General features: G+C 41.0%; 1 protein-coding gene across 20 annotated transcripts in view; it reads left to right on the top strand.

Moving 5' to 3' along the window:
- NEB (nebulin) overlaps window positions 1-21,027 on the top strand; it is a 218,335-nt gene that overhangs the window by 173,061 nt on the left and 24,247 nt on the right. For 18 of the 20 annotated variants that reach the window (XM_055572601.1, XM_055572581.1, XM_055572583.1 and 15 more), the window contains 19 exons: window positions 275-379; window positions 1,767-1,871; window positions 2,249-2,356; window positions 4,999-5,103; window positions 6,617-6,721; window positions 7,146-7,250; window positions 7,888-7,992; window positions 8,081-8,191; window positions 9,071-9,181; window positions 9,398-9,499; window positions 9,606-9,710; window positions 14,285-14,395; window positions 14,968-15,072; window positions 15,617-15,721; window positions 17,244-17,348; window positions 18,769-18,879; window positions 19,289-19,399; window positions 19,950-20,063; window positions 20,613-20,717. In XM_055572601.1, the coding sequence (XP_055428576.1) occupies window positions 275-379; window positions 1,767-1,871; window positions 2,249-2,356; window positions 4,999-5,103; window positions 6,617-6,721; window positions 7,146-7,250; window positions 7,888-7,992; window positions 8,081-8,191; window positions 9,071-9,181; window positions 9,398-9,499; window positions 9,606-9,710; window positions 14,285-14,395; window positions 14,968-15,072; window positions 15,617-15,721; window positions 17,244-17,348; window positions 18,769-18,879; window positions 19,289-19,399; window positions 19,950-20,063; window positions 20,613-20,717 (2,034 nt within the window). The remainder of the gene's footprint in view (window positions 1-274; window positions 380-1,766; window positions 1,872-2,248; window positions 2,357-4,998; window positions 5,104-6,616; window positions 6,722-7,145; window positions 7,251-7,887; window positions 7,993-8,080; window positions 8,192-9,070; window positions 9,182-9,397; window positions 9,500-9,605; window positions 9,711-14,284; window positions 14,396-14,967; window positions 15,073-15,616; window positions 15,722-17,243; window positions 17,349-18,768; window positions 18,880-19,288; window positions 19,400-19,949; window positions 20,064-20,612; window positions 20,718-21,027) is intronic. The other 2 variants (XM_055572582.1, XM_055572587.1) reach the window with 1 other exon arrangement.

Below are 21,027 nucleotides of genomic sequence, written 5' to 3' on the forward strand. Positions count from 1 at the left end.
ATTTTTCTACTCCAATGATGTCATCTTTTCTGAGGCAATTTTGGTGGGTCTAGCTCTGTTATTGCCCATTCACAAAGGCTATGGGGGCCAGCTGCAAATTCAGTCAGCCTGCTTGGCATTATAATGCATTTGGTGTCTTCACCCACACATACACGTGAGAACACAAAGTGTGTATGCCTACATCTCTTCACTCAGAGGTGATCGGGATATAGAGCTGTCTTCTTTTCTGTCTTCATAAGTCTCTTTTGTGCTTCACTGCTCTTTGCATGAACAGAGAAAATATAAATCTAGTGCCAAGATGCTTCTGAAACAAGGATGTAATGAAATCCTGCGTCCAGATATGTTGACTGCCCTCTACAACACACACATGTGGAGCCAGGTAATGTCTGATGAGATGAGAAGAAGAGACTGAGAAGCCTTGGGGGCATTCATCTCTAAGCTTTCCCTGGTTTCCTTCCCCTGCCCCCTGCCCAAGCTGGTTTCACATGACAAAGCGGCATAAACAGTCACTCCCTGCCAGTTACCTCTGGATGTGGCCGAGTGCAGTGCCGCAGCGGCCGGCCAGCATCTCTACGTCTTCTGACACCTTTGGAACTCCTAGTAAGACAGGCTTTTTCAAACTGCCAAAGTTTTCCAAATTGGTATGATGTTAGTTTGTTTTTCACTGTTTGCCCCAAAGAAATAGATTTCTTAGAGATAAGGATCTTAGTTAAATTTGACAGTATTTAAAAGGTCTGAATATGTAAAATTTTCATCCAGTGTGTACATTGCTCTCCGATGACTACTCTGTACCATTTTGGAGAGATGAGGATGATGGTGCAGCTCTTTGAATATTGGACATATTCATGGCCCCTCTTGTGTTGCTGTATTCGTTAGGTTATTTCAGCACAGCTTGTCCTCACGCACACATGTTAACAATACTACTGATCACCTTGCCTTCCTACAACGTCATCTGAAGCACACTCCACCACATTTCCATCATATGTTGAAAGGTAAATTTGAAGCTGCAAAAAACACTGGTCATTGCCTAACTACCAGATACAATGTTAATAAAATGCCATTGTTTCCACACCCCAAAAAAGTTTTAATCAATATTTTGTATTAGCAACTTGTTTTATCACTTTAGTCTGACATCAGACCCACACATGAAATGAGGATGCCTTCCTATGGACATACTATTTGCCTAAACTTTTCTCTTCACCTTGATATGATCATCGGATAGTTGTGCATGGAATTTTGCTATGCTCTTTGTGTCTGCTTGAAACTGCTTATGTGCATGAAAAAAAAAATCATGACTTGAAAGTTTCAAAAATGAATGTCTTTTAAAATAATTGCTTTGAACTGTTTGTATTCATTTTTTTCATGTTTCATCTTTGATATGAAAATATAGCTTAAGAAAATACATATTTGATGCAGCTTACTGTGAGTGAATCATTACTTGTCAGAGTCCAGAGAGTATGGGTCTAGGCCTGGCTCTGAGATTTCACTCTACACATGCCCTTAGCTTATACTCTTAACCTCTCTGGGGCTCAGTTTCCACATGGATAAAGTATCTGGAAACTATCATTTTATTCTTATTGTTATTTTCTCACTCTATTACCTGATTGCTATCAAAAAGATTTAATATGAAAGCATGGCATCATTCCCCATATCTATGGCTTATATAATAATCCTGTTGTTTTCCATGGGACTGTCTCAAAAGGAAAGCTAGAGTCCCTGAAGGCCCTCTCCTACTTCAAGTTAACTTGTTCTTCTCTACAATTTAGATCAAGTACAGAAAGAATTATGAAAAAACAAAGGACAAGTTTACCTCAATTGTGGATACTCCAGAACACCTACGTACTACAAAAGTCAACAAACAAATCAGTGATGTAAGTACAGGGAGCTCTGAGTGGTTTCTTGACCTTGGGGGTATTTGCAAATGTGGAAGGGCATTTTAGATGGTTATGTGTTTGGAAGATTCTACTGCCATTTAATGGGAGGGAGGTAGGGACACTGAATGTACTACTCTACTCAGGACTCTTCTTTTAGAGTAAAGAATCATCGCAGCCAAATTAGCAGACACCCCATTGTAGAGGCACGGGAGCGTTTGCAGAAAGCATGAAAACCTGATGAGTTTATGGGACTCTCTCTCCTTTGTATATATTCAATGACAATAGCAACAATGTTCCCTTTATATTTTTACATATATTACAAGATAAATTGAGATGCATAAAGTTGGCTCTTTCTGCCTTGACATGTCTTTCAGATATTGTATAAGTTGGAATACAACAAAGCGAAACCCAGAGGCTACACCACAATTCACGACACACCCATGTTGCTGCATGTCCGGAAGGTCAAAGATGAAGTCAGTGATGTAAGTACTGGGATGGCTTTGCGGCCCCTCTCACCTTGGCCTCTTTCTAGTGTGATTTAACAAACCCAGGACCAATTATCTATACCTGTGTAACAATCAATCTAAATTGTAGCAGTTTGAGACAGCAGTCATCCTTTTTGGCTCAGCATTCTGTGAGCACACTGGGCATAGCTGAGTCAAGGCTCTATTACGTGTGCTAACAGACAGCTGCAGCTCAGGAGAGCCACAACAACCACGAATTGTTTGCTCCCAGCGCTGGCGCCTGATCACGGCTTGGCTGGGCACTCAGCTACTCAGGGCACTCAGGTACAGACAGGAACCTCTATACGTGGCCTTTGTGGTTTGGCTGTCTCACAGAGTGGTGGACGTGTCCTAAGAGGCTGGAGTAGAAGATCCAGACCCATTAAGGGCTACTCCTAGAACTGACACAGAGTCACTGTTGCATTATGTTGCTGGGCACAGTATGCACACCTACATTCAAGGGGTGAAGAGACATAGGCCTCCTCTGGGTGAACAAATGGGAAGGTCACATTGCAGAAAAGCATGTAGTGTAGGAGGATATTGTTGAGACCATTTGAAAAATGCAGTGGGCCATAAACTCTATTAATAAATCCTCTATAAGCTTCATCTCGGCTAAGAGGAACAAGGTAGCCATTAAATCCTAATACTCTGAGTAGAAATTATATCCATATATTTTGATATACATAGCTAGATTCTGTGGTGGAAAATGCATCATTTTGGTGGTGGTTGTTCAGTCACTGAGTTGTGTCCAATTCTTTGCTGGACTGCAGCATGCCAGGCTTCCCTATCCTTCACTGTTTCATGGAGTTTGCCCAAATTCATGTCCAGTGAGTTGGTGATGCCGTCCAACTATGTCATCCTCTGTCCCCGCTTTGCCTCCCTGCCATCAATCTCCCAGCATCGGGGTCTTTTCCAGTGAGCCAGCTCTTCATATCAGGTGGCCAAAGTATTGGAGCTTCAGCTTTGGCATCAGTCCTTCCAATGAAAATTCAGGGTTGATTTCCTTTAGGATTGACTGGTTTGATCTCCTTGCATTTTGGGTAACAAATAGATTAATATTTTAAAGAACTCCATGGCTTTATGGGCATCATAAAGAATACTAAAAGCAACTGTGGAATCCCTACCCCAAAGCCTTGACTGAGGCTGGTGCTCAGGAGTTCTTTGGTAGATAAACAAATGGGTTCACACTATTGACTTTGAGTTGCCTAGAAAAATGTTAAATATATCCGTGCACTGTTTATGAAGGCAGAAATGTATAAATCATTGAAAAATATTTATTATATTTTTCATATAAAATAAGTTTTGGCACTTCAAACATGAGCATCGGGTATTCATAAACATCTATAAGTTAGATCCCTTATGTGGAGCAGCCCATTCTCCCTCACTGGAAAAAAAAAAAAAAAAGAAACAATTCTGCATCCATTTCCTTAAGCTTTCTGATTATAACAATAACCCGAACTGATGAAAAATATGGATGTCCAGGCCTGCACCCTAACGCTACTGATTTGCTATATTTATGAAAAAGTGCAGAAAACTGTGATTCACATGATCAGGCAAATTTAGTAAGCACTACCGTGGCTTCCTTTGGACAGTTTTATTTCAGATTTAACCATGTTAAGACCTAAGATCCTTCTGCAATAATTAGTGAGAAGGCCGAGATGAGGCCCCAGGGCCCTGAAATTTAAAAGGAGCAAAAATGGGTGACGCTAGAAATTCCAGGCTCAAGGTGAAAAAATGAGCAGCTGGGCTCACAGAGGCCAAGCCTTCCCTGTTTCTCCCCCTCCCGCTGAAACTCACTAGGGGTGGCCCTAGCAATGGCAACAGGGATGACAGCATTCATCGTCAGTGCATTGATTCAGCAAATATTTATTTGGTTCCTTGGGGGTTTCCCAGGTGGCACTAGTGGTAAAGAATCTGCCTGCCAGTGCAGAAGATGCAGATTCCATCCCTAGGTCAGGAGGATCCCTTGGAGGAGGAAATGGCAGCCCACTCCAGTATTTTTGCCTAGCAAATTCCATAGACAGAGGAGCCTGGCAGGCTACAGTCCATGAGATTGCAAGGAGTCAGACATGACTGAGTGACTGACCACATATGTTGCTTGTTAAGTGCTTGCTGCTAGGAATGAAATAATGAATGATGCACAACTTTGCCTGCAAAGGATTCAGCTCAATAGAAAGAATAGATAAATAATTACAACATAACATGATAACAGCTACAACTTACAGGGGTGTGGAAGGAGGACAAGCCTGATGCCATTTGGGTGAGCCATTGGGGGAAGTCTTGTCTTCCATCAATGGTTTTTAAGATGTTCTAAACTCTGGAGTTTCTGATTTGGGGAAGGGAAAACACATAGACTGCTATCCGGCTGTTCTTTTCAGCACAAGCTCAGAGGACATAAATTCTATGGTAGCTCAGTGAACAGATTCAGTGTGTCCTGAGGGGTAGACGCTAAGATCTGAGACAGGATAAGTGCACGTATGCTAGATGCGATGCTGCATCATTTCTTCACAACAGATGTATTCAGTCTTAAGAAGTGTTGTGTACTATAGTTACAGTTTAAAATTGTTTTTTAAGACACTTGTGGGCTGCTTTAAAAAATTCACCTGTGTTTCCTCCTGCAGCTGAAATACAAAGAAGTTTACCAGAGAACTAAGTCCAACTGTACCATTGAGCCAGATGCTGTTCATATCAAAGCAGCCAAGGATGCCTACAAAGTCAACACCAATGTAAGTCCCCAAATCTAACAGGGGCTCATCAGCTTCTGCAGGACACATGGCCTCTTTTGGCATCACTTCAGGCGGTTGCGTTCTAGTGACTCCAGATCAAGGGCTGGGCCCTGGAGCATGAGTGATAACGCTGACCTCTAAATGCTCCCATGGTTCTCACCAGGGAAAGGTGGGAAAAAACAAGGGTGGCCCATGGATATTGTACCCACTCAGCCGCTGTGTCAGGAGACTGAGAAATGAGTTTAATTCTGAAATGAAGGTTACATTTTTGAAAGTGTCTCCAGTCTTTTTGTTCTTCTCCTGCCTCAAACTCTTGAGCCTCCTCCTTCTGAAAAGAGAGAACACTTGAGCTGCTTAATGCTGTAAGGAGTTGACCTAGACCTTCCTCCTGCTCACATCTCTGTGCTGATTCTTCTTTGTGTGTGATGGGGCATCTTAAAGCCTCAACCACAGAAACTTTTTTGTGCATTTAGATAAGTATTGACTTCTTAAAAATATATGTGGTTATATAATGAAAGATTATAAAATCCAAGCTGTGACCACTAGTGCCACAGAGAATTGCATTTATTAGGACAAACAAACTGAAATGCCTTTAGGGGCTGACAGGGAGCTTACAGGTGTCCTGAGAATGGACTGAGAGATAAGTAGCAGCATAGATTTGGGACAAAGCAAATGCAGTAAAATGTACATTGTAGAATCTAGATGCTGGGTATATGGATATTCTCTGTAAGATTCATGCAACTTTTATCTTTTTTTGCAACTCTTCATATGCTTGAAAATTTTCACAATGGAAAAAATTTGATCAAAATTAATACATGAAAGCATGTGTATCTTATTGTACACAAATGATACCTTGACCAAGAAAAAGGAGAGACAAAAAGAGTGAAGAAACGTGGCTGATAGTGAGGGCAAGGATACTCAAATGAAATTACACTCTATTCCTCAGATTCAGCCTGAGGTAGCCAGTTCTCCAGCTCAAATGCAAGCCTAGCAAGTACACATGTCCTATGAAGTCAGGCTGCCTGGGTTTGAACCCCAGCTCCACTGCTCACTAGCTGTCTCACCTGGGCAGCTTACTTAGGCCCTCTAGACAGTTCCTCAGCTGCTGATTTCATGAAGTTGTGATGAAGATTAAATGAGTTAATATTTATAAAGCACTTTGAGAAGTGCCTGGCAGAAAATAAAAAGTATTTAATAATTTTTTTAAAGTTGTCTGAATTTAGTTAGAAGTTAAAAGTACTTGACTCAAAATAATTAAACTGCCCTGGCAGAGTTAGAGAAATCATTTCATCTGGAACCTTTAAAAATTATTAGCTTCTATTTTGAGGCCAACGGGTCCCATAGGATGACAAAACTAGTTACGTAAATTGTATAGAAATTTTAATTGGGGCTCTCTTCTTGCATAAAGAACCAGGATTTGTTAAAATGCAAGCTGAGTCCCTCTGTGCTGCGTGTGTGGTTGTGAATTCAGGCCACTTAATGAACTGACCTGTTTCTATCTTGTTAAAAACAGCTGGACTATAAGAAGAAGTATGAAGCCACCAAAGCCTACTGGAAATGGACCCCTGACCGCCCAGACTTCATCCAGGCTGCTAAGTCAACCCTGCAGCAGAGTGATGTGAGATAAGAGAGACAGAACTGCATGACATACCCAGGGCAGAAACGTCCCTCATTATCCATAATTACCACTGTCACTCCCTAGCTCATTTGAGATCCAAGAAGGACAGGAGGGTTGTGAAGTGTGAAAGGCAAGCTCAGGAAGTAGACCTGGCCACACAGCTTGGTCTCACATGGCTGAGCCCAAACACTAATGGCTCTTGAGGGAGGCAGGGGAGGACCAGGAAAGCTTTGTCCTGGCCTTGGGGCTGGTGAGGAAGAGCCCAGCTTGCAGTGGACCCAGCCGGAAAACCCTTGCCCCCATCCTGGCAGCAAATCCTCATAGTGCCCTCAAGAAGAAGACTCCCTAGAAATTTAACCAGATACCATCTTGCTCCTGTGCCTGGCACCCTTTTCCAGCTTCCTCTGACTTTCTTCTGTTACAGTTTGAATACAAGCTGGACCGAGAGTACCTTAAGGGTTGCAAGCTTTCCGTCACGGATGATAAAGACATGGTGCTGGCCCTGAAGAATTCTATAATCGAAAGTGATGTAAGCATGCGGTCCCCTCCCAGAGGCCTAGCCTCACACAGGGCTGTCTTCTGCAGCCCAGTCCCCAGGGGCACCCTGGGCACCCTGTGGACTGGGGAGGGCTGCTGACCCCAGTCCACAGCAGTGACTTGGCAGAGCAGGGTGGCAGCAGCAGGAAGCTGTAACAGTCAGGTGGCCGGGCCTGCTGCAGAGGCTCCACGAGCCAGCCCTCCCAGCCAGAACTGGGGATCTGAAGGCCTGGCTGGACTCTATAAGGGAACATATTCATTTTCGTGGGGTCACACTCTTCCTATGCTTCCTGTTTCCTCAGCTGGAAAGGAGGACTAATAATGCCTCCCAGGGATTGGGGGAGGGTCCAATGACATTTCAAAGCGCTCTGAACTAAAGCTGCATGTATAAAGATTCATCATAACGTTCATTCTGATTGTTATTAAAGCCCCAGCTTGCACGAGATAAAGAAAATCCTTTTTTGGTATTTCCCAAGATTTCTAAATATCAAATCTTATACTGAGTTTAATGTTTCTAACTATGTCAATGACACTACTCTACCAGCTCTATTTAGTGACTCAGGAGCTTGATAAAAAATATGCAGGAGACTCAGAGGAGCTGAAGAAATGCCTTTTTCTCACCCCTGTAGCTGAAATACAAAGAGAAACACGTCAAGGAAAGAGGAAGCTGCCATGCCGTACCTGACACGCCACAGATCCTCCTGGCAAAGACAGTCAGCAGCCTGGTGTCCGAGGTACCCCCCCGGCAGCCCATATGCTCGCCTTCTGTCCTGGGCTGATGCCGCAGGCCGGCATTGTAACAAGCTCTCTGTGCTCTCCCAGAACAAGTACAAGTCGTATGTGAAGAAGCACTTGGCGCAGGGTTCGTACACGACGCTGCCAGAGACCCGGGACACTATTCACGTCAAAGAAGTGACCAAGAACGTCAGTGATGTAAGTGACCAGCTCCGGGACTCTTGGCCACAGCAATGCCACTTTACCTTAGCATCCAGCAAAAGACTGAAGGTCATGTTTTTGCTCACACACACTTTCTTTTACGTCACTTCTCTCTTACAGCCAGTACCTATATGTGAACTTTGAACACTGGCTTAAAAGACAATTCAATAGGAACTTCCCTGGTAGTCCAGTGGCTAAGACTCCGTGCTCCCAATGCAGAGTTCAATCCCTGGTTGGGGAACTAAGATCCTGCATGCCACACGACGCAACCAAAAATAGTAATAATAAAGACTCAATATTTATTGACTTTCCAGTTTTGGCAACTGTGGCAGATATGGGTTTTACCATAGGATGTCTTTTCTGGCACTAAAGATATCACTACCCTAGTGGTAATAAAGGGAGGAAGCTTTGATAGTGAAAATCTGTCTTTCTCATCATCTCTCTTCTCCTTAAACTGCTGAACAATTTTAGAGAATCAAAATCACGTCTTCATATCTCCTTAATCTCTGCCCACTACGTCCTTATGCATAATGCTTTAATGATCATGTATTTATTATTGTATCATGTATTTACAATAAATCATATATTTAATAATTTGTATTTATGAGCCGTGTAAGGTTCCCTTTATTTTAAAAAGATGAATGAAAGAGTTTGCTTTGCTTGTCATCATTCTTTAAAGATTGGTGTGTGGCTCAATGTCAGGCTCCAGGACAGAAATGACAGAGAAGAACTAGAATACGGACAAGACACCCCAGTTCCAAAGACACCAAAACGGGGAACCATGGATTTTCCTTGAGATCTTCTCACAGTTCTTCAAGTAAAACAATTCTGTTCCCGGCTTCCCCTCCTCACCTAAGAAATTCTGGCTCTTTTCAGACAAATTACAAGAAGAAGTTTGTCAAGGAGAAAGGCAAATCCAACTACTCCATCATGCTGGAGCCCCCAGACGTGAAACACGCCATGGATGTGGCCAAGAAGCAGAGTAATGTGAGTCCCTCTTCTCACTCTCTGGGGCCCACCTGCACCAGGGGGTCCCACACTGGTGCGTGGTGGGCTGGGCCCAGAGAGTGGCCACCCTAATTTCTATATCTGGTGGTTTAAAATATATGGTGGTGGGATTGATTTGGTTTTAATCAGAAAGGTTCCTTTCAGAAAGAAAGTCTGTTTCTCAAATGAGCAAATGTTTTCTTTCTCCAAATGAAGGTCGCTTACAAAAAAGATGCGAAAGAAAACCTGCATTACACCACAGTGGCCGATCGGCCAGACATCAAGAAAGCCACGCAGGCTGCCAAACAGGCCAGCGAGGTAGGTGGATGGTTAAAACGTTGCCAGCCCACCATGCACCGCGAGCAAGTAGTACAAGGCCCCAGCCACCTGAACACGTTGTCCGTTTTGTTTTTCTTTGATTCAGGTGGAGTACAGAGCCAAGCACCGCAAGGAAGGCAGCCACGGACTCAGCATGCTTGGTCGCCCCGACATTGAAATGGCCAAGAAGGCAGCCAAGCTGAGCAGCCAGGTAACACACATGGGCAAGCAGTCACTCTAATGTGAGGAGATGTTTAGAAACTGCAGGAAGAAGTGATTCCCAGAATGAAAGTGCAGTATTAGTGATCAAAGAGATACGGGGTCTTTGATAGCACTCAGGGCTTTGAAAATTATATCATGAAAAGCTTTGAAAATTTCTATCAAATGCAGTCACTTTTTTATTTAACAAACATATATTGAAAGCTTGGGCTAGGAATGAGGGGAATAAATGTCCTCAGACTCTATGTCTACGGATAAATAGTTACAATTTGGGGTTGTATCTGATTGAGGTATGCAAGGGGAGCTGAGGGGGAATGCCTAATGCTAGCAGATTTCATATTAGTGAGAAGATGGACTCAGAAATGTGCCCAAACTTGATTGCCCTGTTACCTAATTACCCTTGTTAGACTAATTATGTAGAATACTCCTGAGTTATGACAAGTTTTTAGACATTAGATCAGAGACTCCATGATCAACCACCAGATCTTTCAGAGAACAAGTTTTACTCCAGAAAATCAAGCTCAAGAATCTTATTACTCCTCCAATTCTGAGATCCTGCCTTCCTCTTTTTTTTCTTTAATATTTATTTATCTTCTTCTTCTTCTTTACTGTTTTCTCAAGTCTTTGTTTGAAGAAATAGGTTTAGGATACCTTTGGTGGTTGTACATATGCCTTTCAGCAATGCCAAACATGGATTTCCAATCTTTTAGAAGATACAAGTAGTAACGTCAGGTGACAAGAAATGGGAATTATGAAGAGACAAAAAGTTCAGGTGTCTAACGATAAGCAAATATGATTTTTTTAAGTTTTTATTTTTAAATGCCAATGCAGTATTTTTATTACAAATTAATGGAATGGTATAAATACTTGAAACAAAGATATGAAACCCCCCACAAAAAGTAGTGGAATCTCTAAGAATAGTAAAATGTAACAAGAACTTTTCGATTTAAAACACTTTTAATGTGTTTTTAAATCAAGTTCATATTATTAGCAAGCTAAAAACAAGTTGAAACCTTGAAGACTTTGCTGGTTTTGAAAATAGCGAGGCCTGTATTTCTAACCTCAGGTGAATCCTGTGATGTGGAGAATGACACCTGACCAGGTGGTATTATGAGCTCCCCTTCTTGGGATTACTTCCTGGGAAAGGCTTCCTCAGGATTGACAGCTTCCTGGTGCGGCCACTGGTCCAGGAGACCCCATCTGTGTGGGCTCTGCCCATTCTGACTTTGCTGTCTTGCTGGCACTCTAGGTGGAATACATCAAAGGCCAAAGGAGAGGGCACGGGCACGGCGCCGCATCTTATGACACCCCTATGATGAGGCAGCTTAAGAAAACTAATGTGCTCATCAGTGATGTAAGACCAGCACCAGCAAGCCCGTATCTCTGTCTTCCTCTTTCTCTTGTCTACCTTCTTAGCCTTGGTCAGGGGACTGACCAAGTTGCACTCTTTTTCTGTTGGTCTTGTGTTGGAATGTGTAGAATGCTGTGGAAATTCGTCAGGAGATATACTTTTGCACACACCCATCTTTTCCTGCATGAAACATTCCCCCTGGAACATACCTCCAGAGTAGGAAGGTAGAGTAGTTTTGAGATGGTCTACTAACTTCTTTAGGCTGCTGACACTGATCAAAGGATGAAGTAAAAATAGACTGGGCATCTTATCTCCAACCAGAGAAAGAAAGTCTCCGCTGATGACTGTCATTGGCATTTAATACATTTAAGACTGGTTATTTACTATGGTCTTGCAGTTCAGACATACTCCAAATCAACAGTATAAACTGCTCAAAATGTTTTCAGTTGTAGCTTTCACCCTATGTCTTATAGTCTCAATAGCAAGAAATGTTCTAATTCTTGAACCTGCTCTTCAGTCTTTAGAAGTGTCAATATTATTGTCCTGTTCAAGTCTCTGCAAAGAAGTAGAACTGGATGTTAGATCTTTGTATTCAATTGAACTTTGAAAAAATTGATTGAAAACTTCTTTCCCACACTCTCTGAGCCCTCTGGGATTATGGACACTGATGTTGCCATTTGCAACATGGCACTGCACAGTTGTATCTCAGATTTCCCTGGTAAACAAGAGAAAGAAGGCTTTTCCATTCCACATCCCACATGAATGTGGGTTTACTGTGAAAGTGAAGGTAAAGTTGCTCAGCCGACTCTTTGCAACCCCATCGACTGTAGCCTACCACGCTTCTCCGTCCATGGGATTTTCCAGGCAAGAATACTGGAGTGGGTTGCCATTTCCTTCTCCAGAGGATCTTCCCAACCCAGGGATCAAACCCGGGTCTCCCGCATTGTAGGCAGACGCTTTACCATCTGAGCCACCAGGGAAGATATACACTTTACTTGGGTTTACTGTACTTCCCACCTAATCCCACACCTTTCTAAGAATTCTTGAAGTCCTGAGTCTGATATGTGTCCTTATCATGCAAAATAGAGTGGTACTTAAGAAGATTCGGTCAAAAAGGAAGGTTGGACATGGTGGCTCATATTCCTGGCAGTAGTTATGCTCGACTGCATTTGCTTGGGGCCTTCTTGTGGAAAGAGGAGGAATAACTTTTTAATTAAAAAGTTAGAAATTTAAATCTGATTAAAATTAACAGAAGAAAAAGGAACTGAAAGGCCAGTAGAAAGCTGCTCTTCAAGTACTTTTTTCAGACGTGAGTTATTTTCTAAAAGATAGAGGGTTTTCAGCATTCTTCTAAAGAAATGGATTTTATTCGCATCAGAGATGGGCCTTTGCATTTTTTCTTCCCCAGTCTTGCCTCTGCACATCTACCTGACTTTGCTTTTCTGTGCTTCTCAGCTCTTGGGATCAGCCCTATTCTTAGGGTTTCTGCATCTTTAGGACGTTTTCTCTTGGTCCAGACACCAGCTCACCACCTCTGACATTCCTGAGCAGGCTTTTCATTTTATTTGGGGAGTGCATTTCCTTTCAGAGAAGAGCCATTGTAGCATTTCTTTATGTTGTGTTTTTCTGTTCTGTTGTTTCTGCTTCCTCCATTGCGTGTCTGACTCAGTGCGCCCGCATCCTGCTGTACTGCTCTGCATGCTTATTTTGTCTGTGCGTTTTCACTGGAGATTTATTCAAAATAAATGAGTCTTAGCACTGTGAATGCTTTTCCTTTAATGTGGCAGACCTCATTGTTCTTAGCACTTGAGTGGCCTCCTGTTGTGCCTGTTCTGCTGGATGTGGAAAGTTGTGGGGAAGTAAAGTGATGAAGCATGAGGGGACTGATTTTAAGTGTCTACAGTGCGAAATATCTGGGCAACCAGATCCTGGTGTGCTAACTTTGAATGAGCAAGTCTTTCATTTTACCAACAACAGAAACTCTAGGTGTCCCAGAGCATCAAATATTGCCCTGTTAGCTGGCTAACATCTAGAAAGAGCTCATTTTTCTTTCTTCCTAGAATAAGTAACTGTGCTGTGCTTAGTCACTCTGTTGTGTCCAACTCTTTGCAACCCCATGGCCTGTAGCCCTCCAGGCTCCTCTGTCCATGGGGATTCTCCAGGCAAGAATACTGGAGTGGGTTGCCATTTCCTCCTCCAGGGAATCTTCCCAACCCAGGAACTGAACCCAGGTCTCCCGCATTGCAGGCGGATTCTTTACCATCTGAGCCACCAGGGATGCCCAGAATAAGTAACTAGCAGGGTTCTATTTCTGGTGTTAATCCTAGTGTCAAAGGAATCAGTCTGTCTTTCAGTAAGGAAGTGTTTCTGTCACTTTCAGTTTATTCTGTTGAATATTCCTATAAGTAAATCTCATCTTTAGCTATTTTGCTTAGGCATTATGACTGTCTCTTTCTTTCATCAATCAAATCACATTTATTAAGCAACTATTAGTGCCCGGCATTGCACTTATTTTTTAAATTGAAGTTATTTAATCCTTTACATATTCTTTTATATATCCTGCAAGTAAAATATATTTAATCTTATTTTTCTCTTTATGTTAAATTTATCTCACTTCTTTCCTCCATCTAACCTGAAATTATATCAAAGCCATTAACCCCCAAATTCTGTTCTTTTACTCAAAAGTTATGCCAATATTTTTCCAATTAAAAAAAATTAAAATGATAAAGCCAAAGTACAAAATAATAAATTCTCCTAAATTCAACAGATTCCTTACTTATCACTTATCTTGATCATTTATAAAGCCTCTTTGAACTCCTGGAAATAGACCTAAAATGCTTTTGGTTTTGCTAGTTAGGAGGACTAAAATGCTTCAAATCAAATATATTAGATCATGTCTCTGAATTTAGCCAGAAGCCTTTTCCCATGCATTTTTGTCCTGCATCAAAAGGAAGTGAATCTTTCATACCTCTGGATAATATAAAAATGAGCAAAACAAATACTATGTCATTTGTTCTTATACTCAATTGCCTGTTGTCCCTGCATAATTATTAATAATGCTCCCTTTTACTCTTAAAATGGCCTAATTTGGATAATAAATTATATGATCACTTTTTGTGTAACATATATTCTTTTGCATTTACATTTCCCCTGTTCCTCAGCCTTCAAATAAACTGACATTCAGGAATAATTTGGATTTTTGCATTTGCTATTAGGTTCAATACCGAGAAAATTTCAACAAAGAGAAGGGCAAGACACCAAAATACAATCCAAAAGATAGCCAGCTCTACAAAGTCATGAAAGATGCTAATACTCTTGCAAGTGAGGTATGTGTGAATTTGCCATTTTAAGTATTTTTAAGTATGTAATTCAGTGCCATTAATTACATTCACAATGTTGTCCAACTACCACTATTAATTCCAAAGCTTTTCATCACCTCAAAACACAAACTCTATAACTATTAAGCAATAACTCTCCATTTCTCTCTCCCACCAATCCCTGGAAAGCTCTAATCTACTTTCTGTCCCTATAAGTTTGCCTATTAAAGAGTTCATTTAAGTAGAATCATGTAATATTGGTCCTTTTTTGGTCTGGCTTATTTCATTTAGCTCAGTGTTTTCAAGGTTCATCCGTGCTATGTAGCATATGTCAGAACCTCATTCCATCTGTGGTTAAATAGTATTCCACTTTATGTATGTATCACACTGTGTTTGTCCCTTCATCTGTCAATGGATACTTGAATTTCCCGTTTTTGGCTACTGTAAATGAGTTATGGGTTTTTTTTTTTATCACCATTTCCAGCATTTGTTTCAGGATGAGCTAACTTATTATGGTTTCATTAGTACAGTTTTCCATTTCCTATTTATATGATTTCCTTTTTCCCCTTACTGTGGCACAGGTTAAGTATAAGGCTGATTTGAAGAAACTTCACAAACCTGTGACTGACATGAAGGAATCGCTAATAATGAACCATGTCTTGAATACAAGCCACCTTGCCAGTTCTGTAAGCTCAATCATTTGCTCCAAAAACAGCTTGTTTCACCCTTTACAGCTAAATTCCTCTTTGAGGTCACATGCATCTCCTTCTCCGCTACTGAAAGCATGTCTATCCTCTGAGTGCATTCTTCAAATGACAACATTAACCTACCAGTGGTCCACTGACTGCCACACCTCTCAGATTATAAAAATGCTTCTGTTTGGGGAATATTTTAACTTCTTTTTTTCCCAATTAACTACTCCCTTTCCTCCTCCTAAAAACATAGACTTAACACGTGGAATAGTTTCTTTCACTTTTAACTTTTCACTCTTAAAAGCCTACTTTGAATAAGCCATATAATCTAAGTGCGTACATCCTTGTATTTATTAACTGACAATACTGAACATGTATCTTCATCCTTTAAAATGTTTTTTTAATCCCCTATGTGGTGTTTGCTAATTTTCATTTGGTCTTGATGCTGCTGCTGTGTAAATATCCAACCTAAGGAGAAAAATAGGAATGCGGAGCAGCTTTGCCATCAATGTGCCTTTTTTTGCCTCCTTCCCCTCAGTACCAGTACAAGAAGAACTATGAGAAGAGTAAAGGTCACTACCACACAATACCTGACAATCTGGAGCAGCTTCATCTAAAAGAGGCCACAGAATTACAGAGTATCGTAAGTTGACCAAGACTGTCTTTTTTCCTGCACATTCACCTACAATGTCCACAGTTTTCATGGATTCCCCTAGAGAACAGTAGTTACACTTGTAGCAACAATTGCCTGTGAAAATGCCCAAAGATATCACGGGCCTGGAATTTAGCAACATGTTGAAACAAATGTTCATGTTATGAATGATAACAATGTCTACATACATTGGAGAAATAGTGCAGTAGGCATGCAGTATGTGTTATTCAGGTTACTCACAGGGACTGGAAGCATGAAGATTATATCACCAGGGAGACAGATCCCTTAGAAAATATTAGTGGGACTTCCCTGGTGGTCCAGTGGCTAAGACGCCGTGCTCCCAATGCAGAGGGCCTGGGTTTGATTCCTGGTCAGGGATCTAGGTCCCACATGTTGCAACTAAAGATCCCACATGCCACAGCTAAGACCTGACACAGCCAGATAAATCAATAAATATATTTGTTTTAAAAAAAGAAAAGAAAATATTACTAAGAAGGATGGGGAGCCTTTGGAGGATTTGGGGCAGAGGAGTGATATGATCAGGTCACTACTGAAGTAGTCTCTGGGTGTGGAAGAAATTGCAAAATTTATACAAGTAAGATTCTCCCAGGAACTCAGGGAAGGTATTCGCTGCCACATGACCTTCTATTTCACAAATTCAGCTATTCCCATCCCCATTGGGCATTAACAAGAAGGCTGAATTACTAAAAATGCCTTCCATCATCTGTAAAGCAGCCTGTGTTCCTGGACCTCTATGTTAATGTGTTGTCATAAGCAAGAGAGCTGAGATTGGCCTTTGCCATGAAGATGCTGTGTGACCCAGGCTTTTGTCTTTCAGTGTCTCCTGTGTAAATTAGGAATATCTATAGGCTCCTCCCATTCCTGAGCCCCTGTGATGAGGATGAGGAGTTTGTATTTGTAAAATAGCCTTGGGGTCTTTTTGAGAATGTCAGGTTTGTTAGAAATTCAGTCAATGACTAGTCAACTGGTTTTCATTTTCATACCAATCTATATTGTCAGCATTGAATATGTGACCAGTTATTACCTCAGTTGAGTTGATATGTAAATAAAGTTGTATGCATTATCTATTAAGGCCCCAGGTCCCTGATAAAAATTCTTATGAAGGGAAGATTGGAGATTTTTATTAGAAATATTGGCTGATGCTCAGGCTAAAATATTCACATCTATACACATCAAATCTCGGCGAACCTTCCCTGTGGACAGTTTTCCCGTGAATTTCTTGTCTCAATGCTTGTCTTGGCTGATTCTTCTGCAGTGATCCTTTTGTCTCCTTGAATTGAACACAAATCCTGACCACGCCTTGCAGACAGTTATGGTGTTACCCTGCCAGGCCAAAATAAAAAGTAACTTTCTGAAACATGACAGGAAACTGTTTTGCCTGGCAATGAGATGCCACCCAATTGGACACAATGTACCAATTAAAAATGCTACTGTTAAACTGGTCTCTGTCTCAGAATTGGCCAGAGATGTCTCATAAGGGTTTTATCACTAGGTGAAATACAAAGAAAAGTATGAAAAGGAACGAGGGAAGCCTATGCTAGATTTTGAAACACCAACGTACATCACTGCCAAGGAGTCTCAGCAGATGCAGAGTGGGGTAAGTCCTGCACAAACCCCAACACAGCAAGTATACCATCGAGCTAACGCAAACAACCTCTACCCGCAAAAGTGTTGAGCCTGTTGTTATCCCAAAGGTGTGGATGATGGGATTCTTCAACATATGATTACCAAAATCTTTTCCATATCTCAAATCCTGTGGTTCCATTATATATATAAAAAAATTTTCTGAATAATAAACATTTACCATATATGTTTTATCTCAACTACCCTTTTCACAGAATTAGGACATAGCAAACTGTTCCTAATACTGAAACAAATTATTTTGAATGTAATTTTTTCTTTGAATCAGTTCCCTCTATGCAGACCCACTGTTGGCTTTGAATTGTTCTCTTAATAGGAAGCCTCCAGTCCCAGAAAGGAAGAGTTTTTTTTCTTTTCATCAGGATTTTTATCAAAATATCAAAAAAGTCAGTATGTCATATTTCCTATTTTAGAAATGTAAGCAGAGGCATCTAAAATAAAATTTTAAAAAATTTTAATCAATAGTGGAGAAGAATGAATCTTATTTTGAAACTGAGAAAGTCTGTCTTCATTGGGAAACAGGCTTATTTTGGATTTCTTCTGCCTCACCTCCATGAGCATATCTCCAACCATAAAGATAAATGGCTTTTAATATAAGTAGTAGTTTGGGGAGCTTTCTGGTGTGTAGAATGCCAGATAACAGAAAATTTTAAATTGTTTAAAACAGTTGGTAAACCTGGGGAAAGCATCTGTGGGAGCTACTTGTACTATTCTTACAACTTTTCTGTAGATGTCAAATTCTATCGGAATTGAAAAATGACAAAAATCGAGTCCCAATGTCTATTCCAAGCCTCCCAGTCATACAGCCTCATCCAGAGATTTGAGAGATGGGGGAGTTGGTGGTCCTTCCTCCCAACAGTGAACAAAGCCTGACAACCTCTCTGGGCTTCATTATCCACCTTATTTGTTAGGTGATTTAGAATAATAGTTGTGATTATGAGAAAGGGCAAATTTGCATTTGGTGCCCTCAAGATCCCCTTCCTCTGAGTGGTTTTTTATTTTCTTCCCCTGAGTCACTTCTGATTCACAAGTAGAATTTTATTGCCTTCAGGAAAGTGTCATCAAGAGAGAGGACAATGTATTGAGAGTCTTGGGGGTACATCCGTCCTTCCCCTTTCAGAGGGCCAGCCCCCATGGGAGCGGTAGACAGGCAAATGAGAGGCCACCAAAGGGTCTCAGCCTCTAAGTCTCCTCGGGGAATTTGCTTTGCCCAGGGTATTTCCAGAACAGTCAGTCATGTTTCAAATGTGTGATTATCAGCAGAACTAAGATCAAGAAGCCATACACAGAAAGAAAATGTAACTGTTTTCTTCCTAGGGTTGAGAAATAAGTTGTAACAAACATTCTTTCTTGTCTTTCCTTCCTACTTACATTAGAAAGAATATAGGAAAGATTATGAAGAGTCCATTAAAGGCAGAAACCTGACTGGCCTGGAGGTCACACCAGCTCTATTACATGTCAAATATGCAACCAAAATAGCCAGCGAGGTAGTGCCCACTCGGTCTTTTCTCTCCCTCCTGACCCAAATAATTGCACTAATGATGCTCATCAACGTATTCCTACCATTTTCACCACCACCTAACTCTCCGGGTTCCAAGTTTGGGTTCCCATGTGTTTCATACTAGCACCTAATCTATTACCCATGTTAATTCTCCTAATTTTTAATTGAATACCTAATAAAATGTGCTTACCTTAACATTCTATTAATTTCTAGTTTATTTGATATTGGATATTAACTGATGAAGCTTATACCCTGCCTTTATTGATTTTTTATTGGCTAAACTGTAACTGTGTGAAATTAGGAGGTTTTTGTTTTGTATTTTGGTGAGGGACTTTTCAGCAGAGGAACAATCCAGGCTTTCTTGTGAGCCTTGTTGCTTGTATTTTGTGCTATAGAAAGAGTACAGGAAAGATCTAGAGGAAAGCATCCGTGGGAAGGGTCTCAGTGAAATGGAAGACACACCGGATATGCTAAGAGCAAAGAATGCCACCCAGATCCTCAACGAGGTGGGCACCCAGCTGACTGCATGCACAGGATCAACCGAGTATCTTCTCCTTCCTAGCCAAGTTGCATTTTTTAAAAAAGTGATAGTTTTTGTATTTCAGATTCTCTGTTCAACATGATTATTAATCATTACATAAAATATCTCGATTTCTGATGAGTTGATATTGTAACTGTTTCCATAGTGGCTATGCCTGTTCTTTATCTAATAGCTTTTGATTTAATCTTGATACATTTGTTGTGCCCATTTAAATAAAAACACCACCCTGGAGTGGTGGGCATCTAAGTGTAATTGTTTATGCACCAAACCAGATTTAAAATATGCTTTATACTTTAATGTTCTAAGCAGAGAATGCTAGAAATTGCTCCGAAGGAGGTTCTGGCATCAGTACCAGTTTTCTGACACGGTCTTCTGCTGTCCCCACTCTGTCCCAGCCCAGGGAGCGCAGAGGTGGCACTAGCAATGCAGGTGGCGTGTTATGTGGGTCTATCTTCACTGCACGTTTATTATCTTGCTATGACAGTTAACTAACATTTCTTTTCATGCTCCTATAGAAAGAATATAAGAGAGATCTGGAGCTGGAAGTCAAAGGAAGAGGCCTGAATGCCATGGCCAATGAAACTCCTGACTTCCTGAGAGCCAGGAATGCTACAGATATTGCCAGCCAGGTGAGTGTTCCATGTCAGTCTTTAAAAAAAAAAAACTAAAAAAGTAGCTGTGATTGTAAGAACACAGTTTTTTCCTTCTATTATCTTACTTGTTGGTCAGTTACAGTCAGATGCATATAATGGCATGGCGGAATCTGTTCTGATGAAAAGGATCCGGGACGTTTACCAAGGCTGCTCTCATCTGTCCTTCTCCCAGCTCTTCCGAAAACAATCAATGCCTTACTATCTGTTGATTGTCCCTCTCCTCCTTTCCCAAACCCTGCACAATGTCTCTCACCAGCCCTCACACCACCCACTCCCCCCAATCAACTAGATAGACAGTCTAGGACTCAACCTTTCTTTCCGAATCTCACTCCTTAACATAAAGCTATAAACACAAGAGAAAAAACAATTGTTGAGTAGCAAATGAATGAATCCTTTTATCTTTTGTTTTTATTTTGAATAATGAATCCTTTTAGAAAAGAAGTATTAATTACTTAATACTCAAACTGAGCCAACAAATGTGTGCACTGTAAACATTTATCCAATTATTGCGTGTTCCTCTTGTAGATTAAGTATAAGCAATCAGCAGAAATGGAAAAAGGCAATTTCACTTCTGTGGTTGACACTCCGGAGATCATTCATGCCCAGCAAGTCAAGAACCTTTCAAGCCAGGTAAGGACATTCATCAGAATATCACACATTGACCCCAGTTACAAAGAACACGTCTTTCCATTAATACTGAAGGAGATTCTTTCAAATCACAATTTTGCCCAGTAAAAAAGAAGAGATTCATCTATGATGCAAGTTTGAGTTAGACTTTAGATTCCTATATCAGAATTAAAATAAAGGAGAGAATTTTAAGGTAGTGAAGAAGTCTTAAATGGTTCCACTCATAATTTTTTAAGGGCTTCCCAGGTGGTGCCAGTGGTAAAGAATCCACCTGCCAATGAAGGAAATACAAGACACAGGTTTTATCCCTGGA

The sequence above is a fragment of the Bubalus kerabau genome, chromosome 3 (assembly GCF_029407905.1).
Source record: "Bubalus kerabau isolate K-KA32 ecotype Philippines breed swamp buffalo chromosome 3, PCC_UOA_SB_1v2, whole genome shotgun sequence".
In the NCBI taxonomy this organism is placed as follows: Eukaryota; Metazoa; Chordata; class Mammalia; order Artiodactyla; family Bovidae; genus Bubalus; species Bubalus kerabau.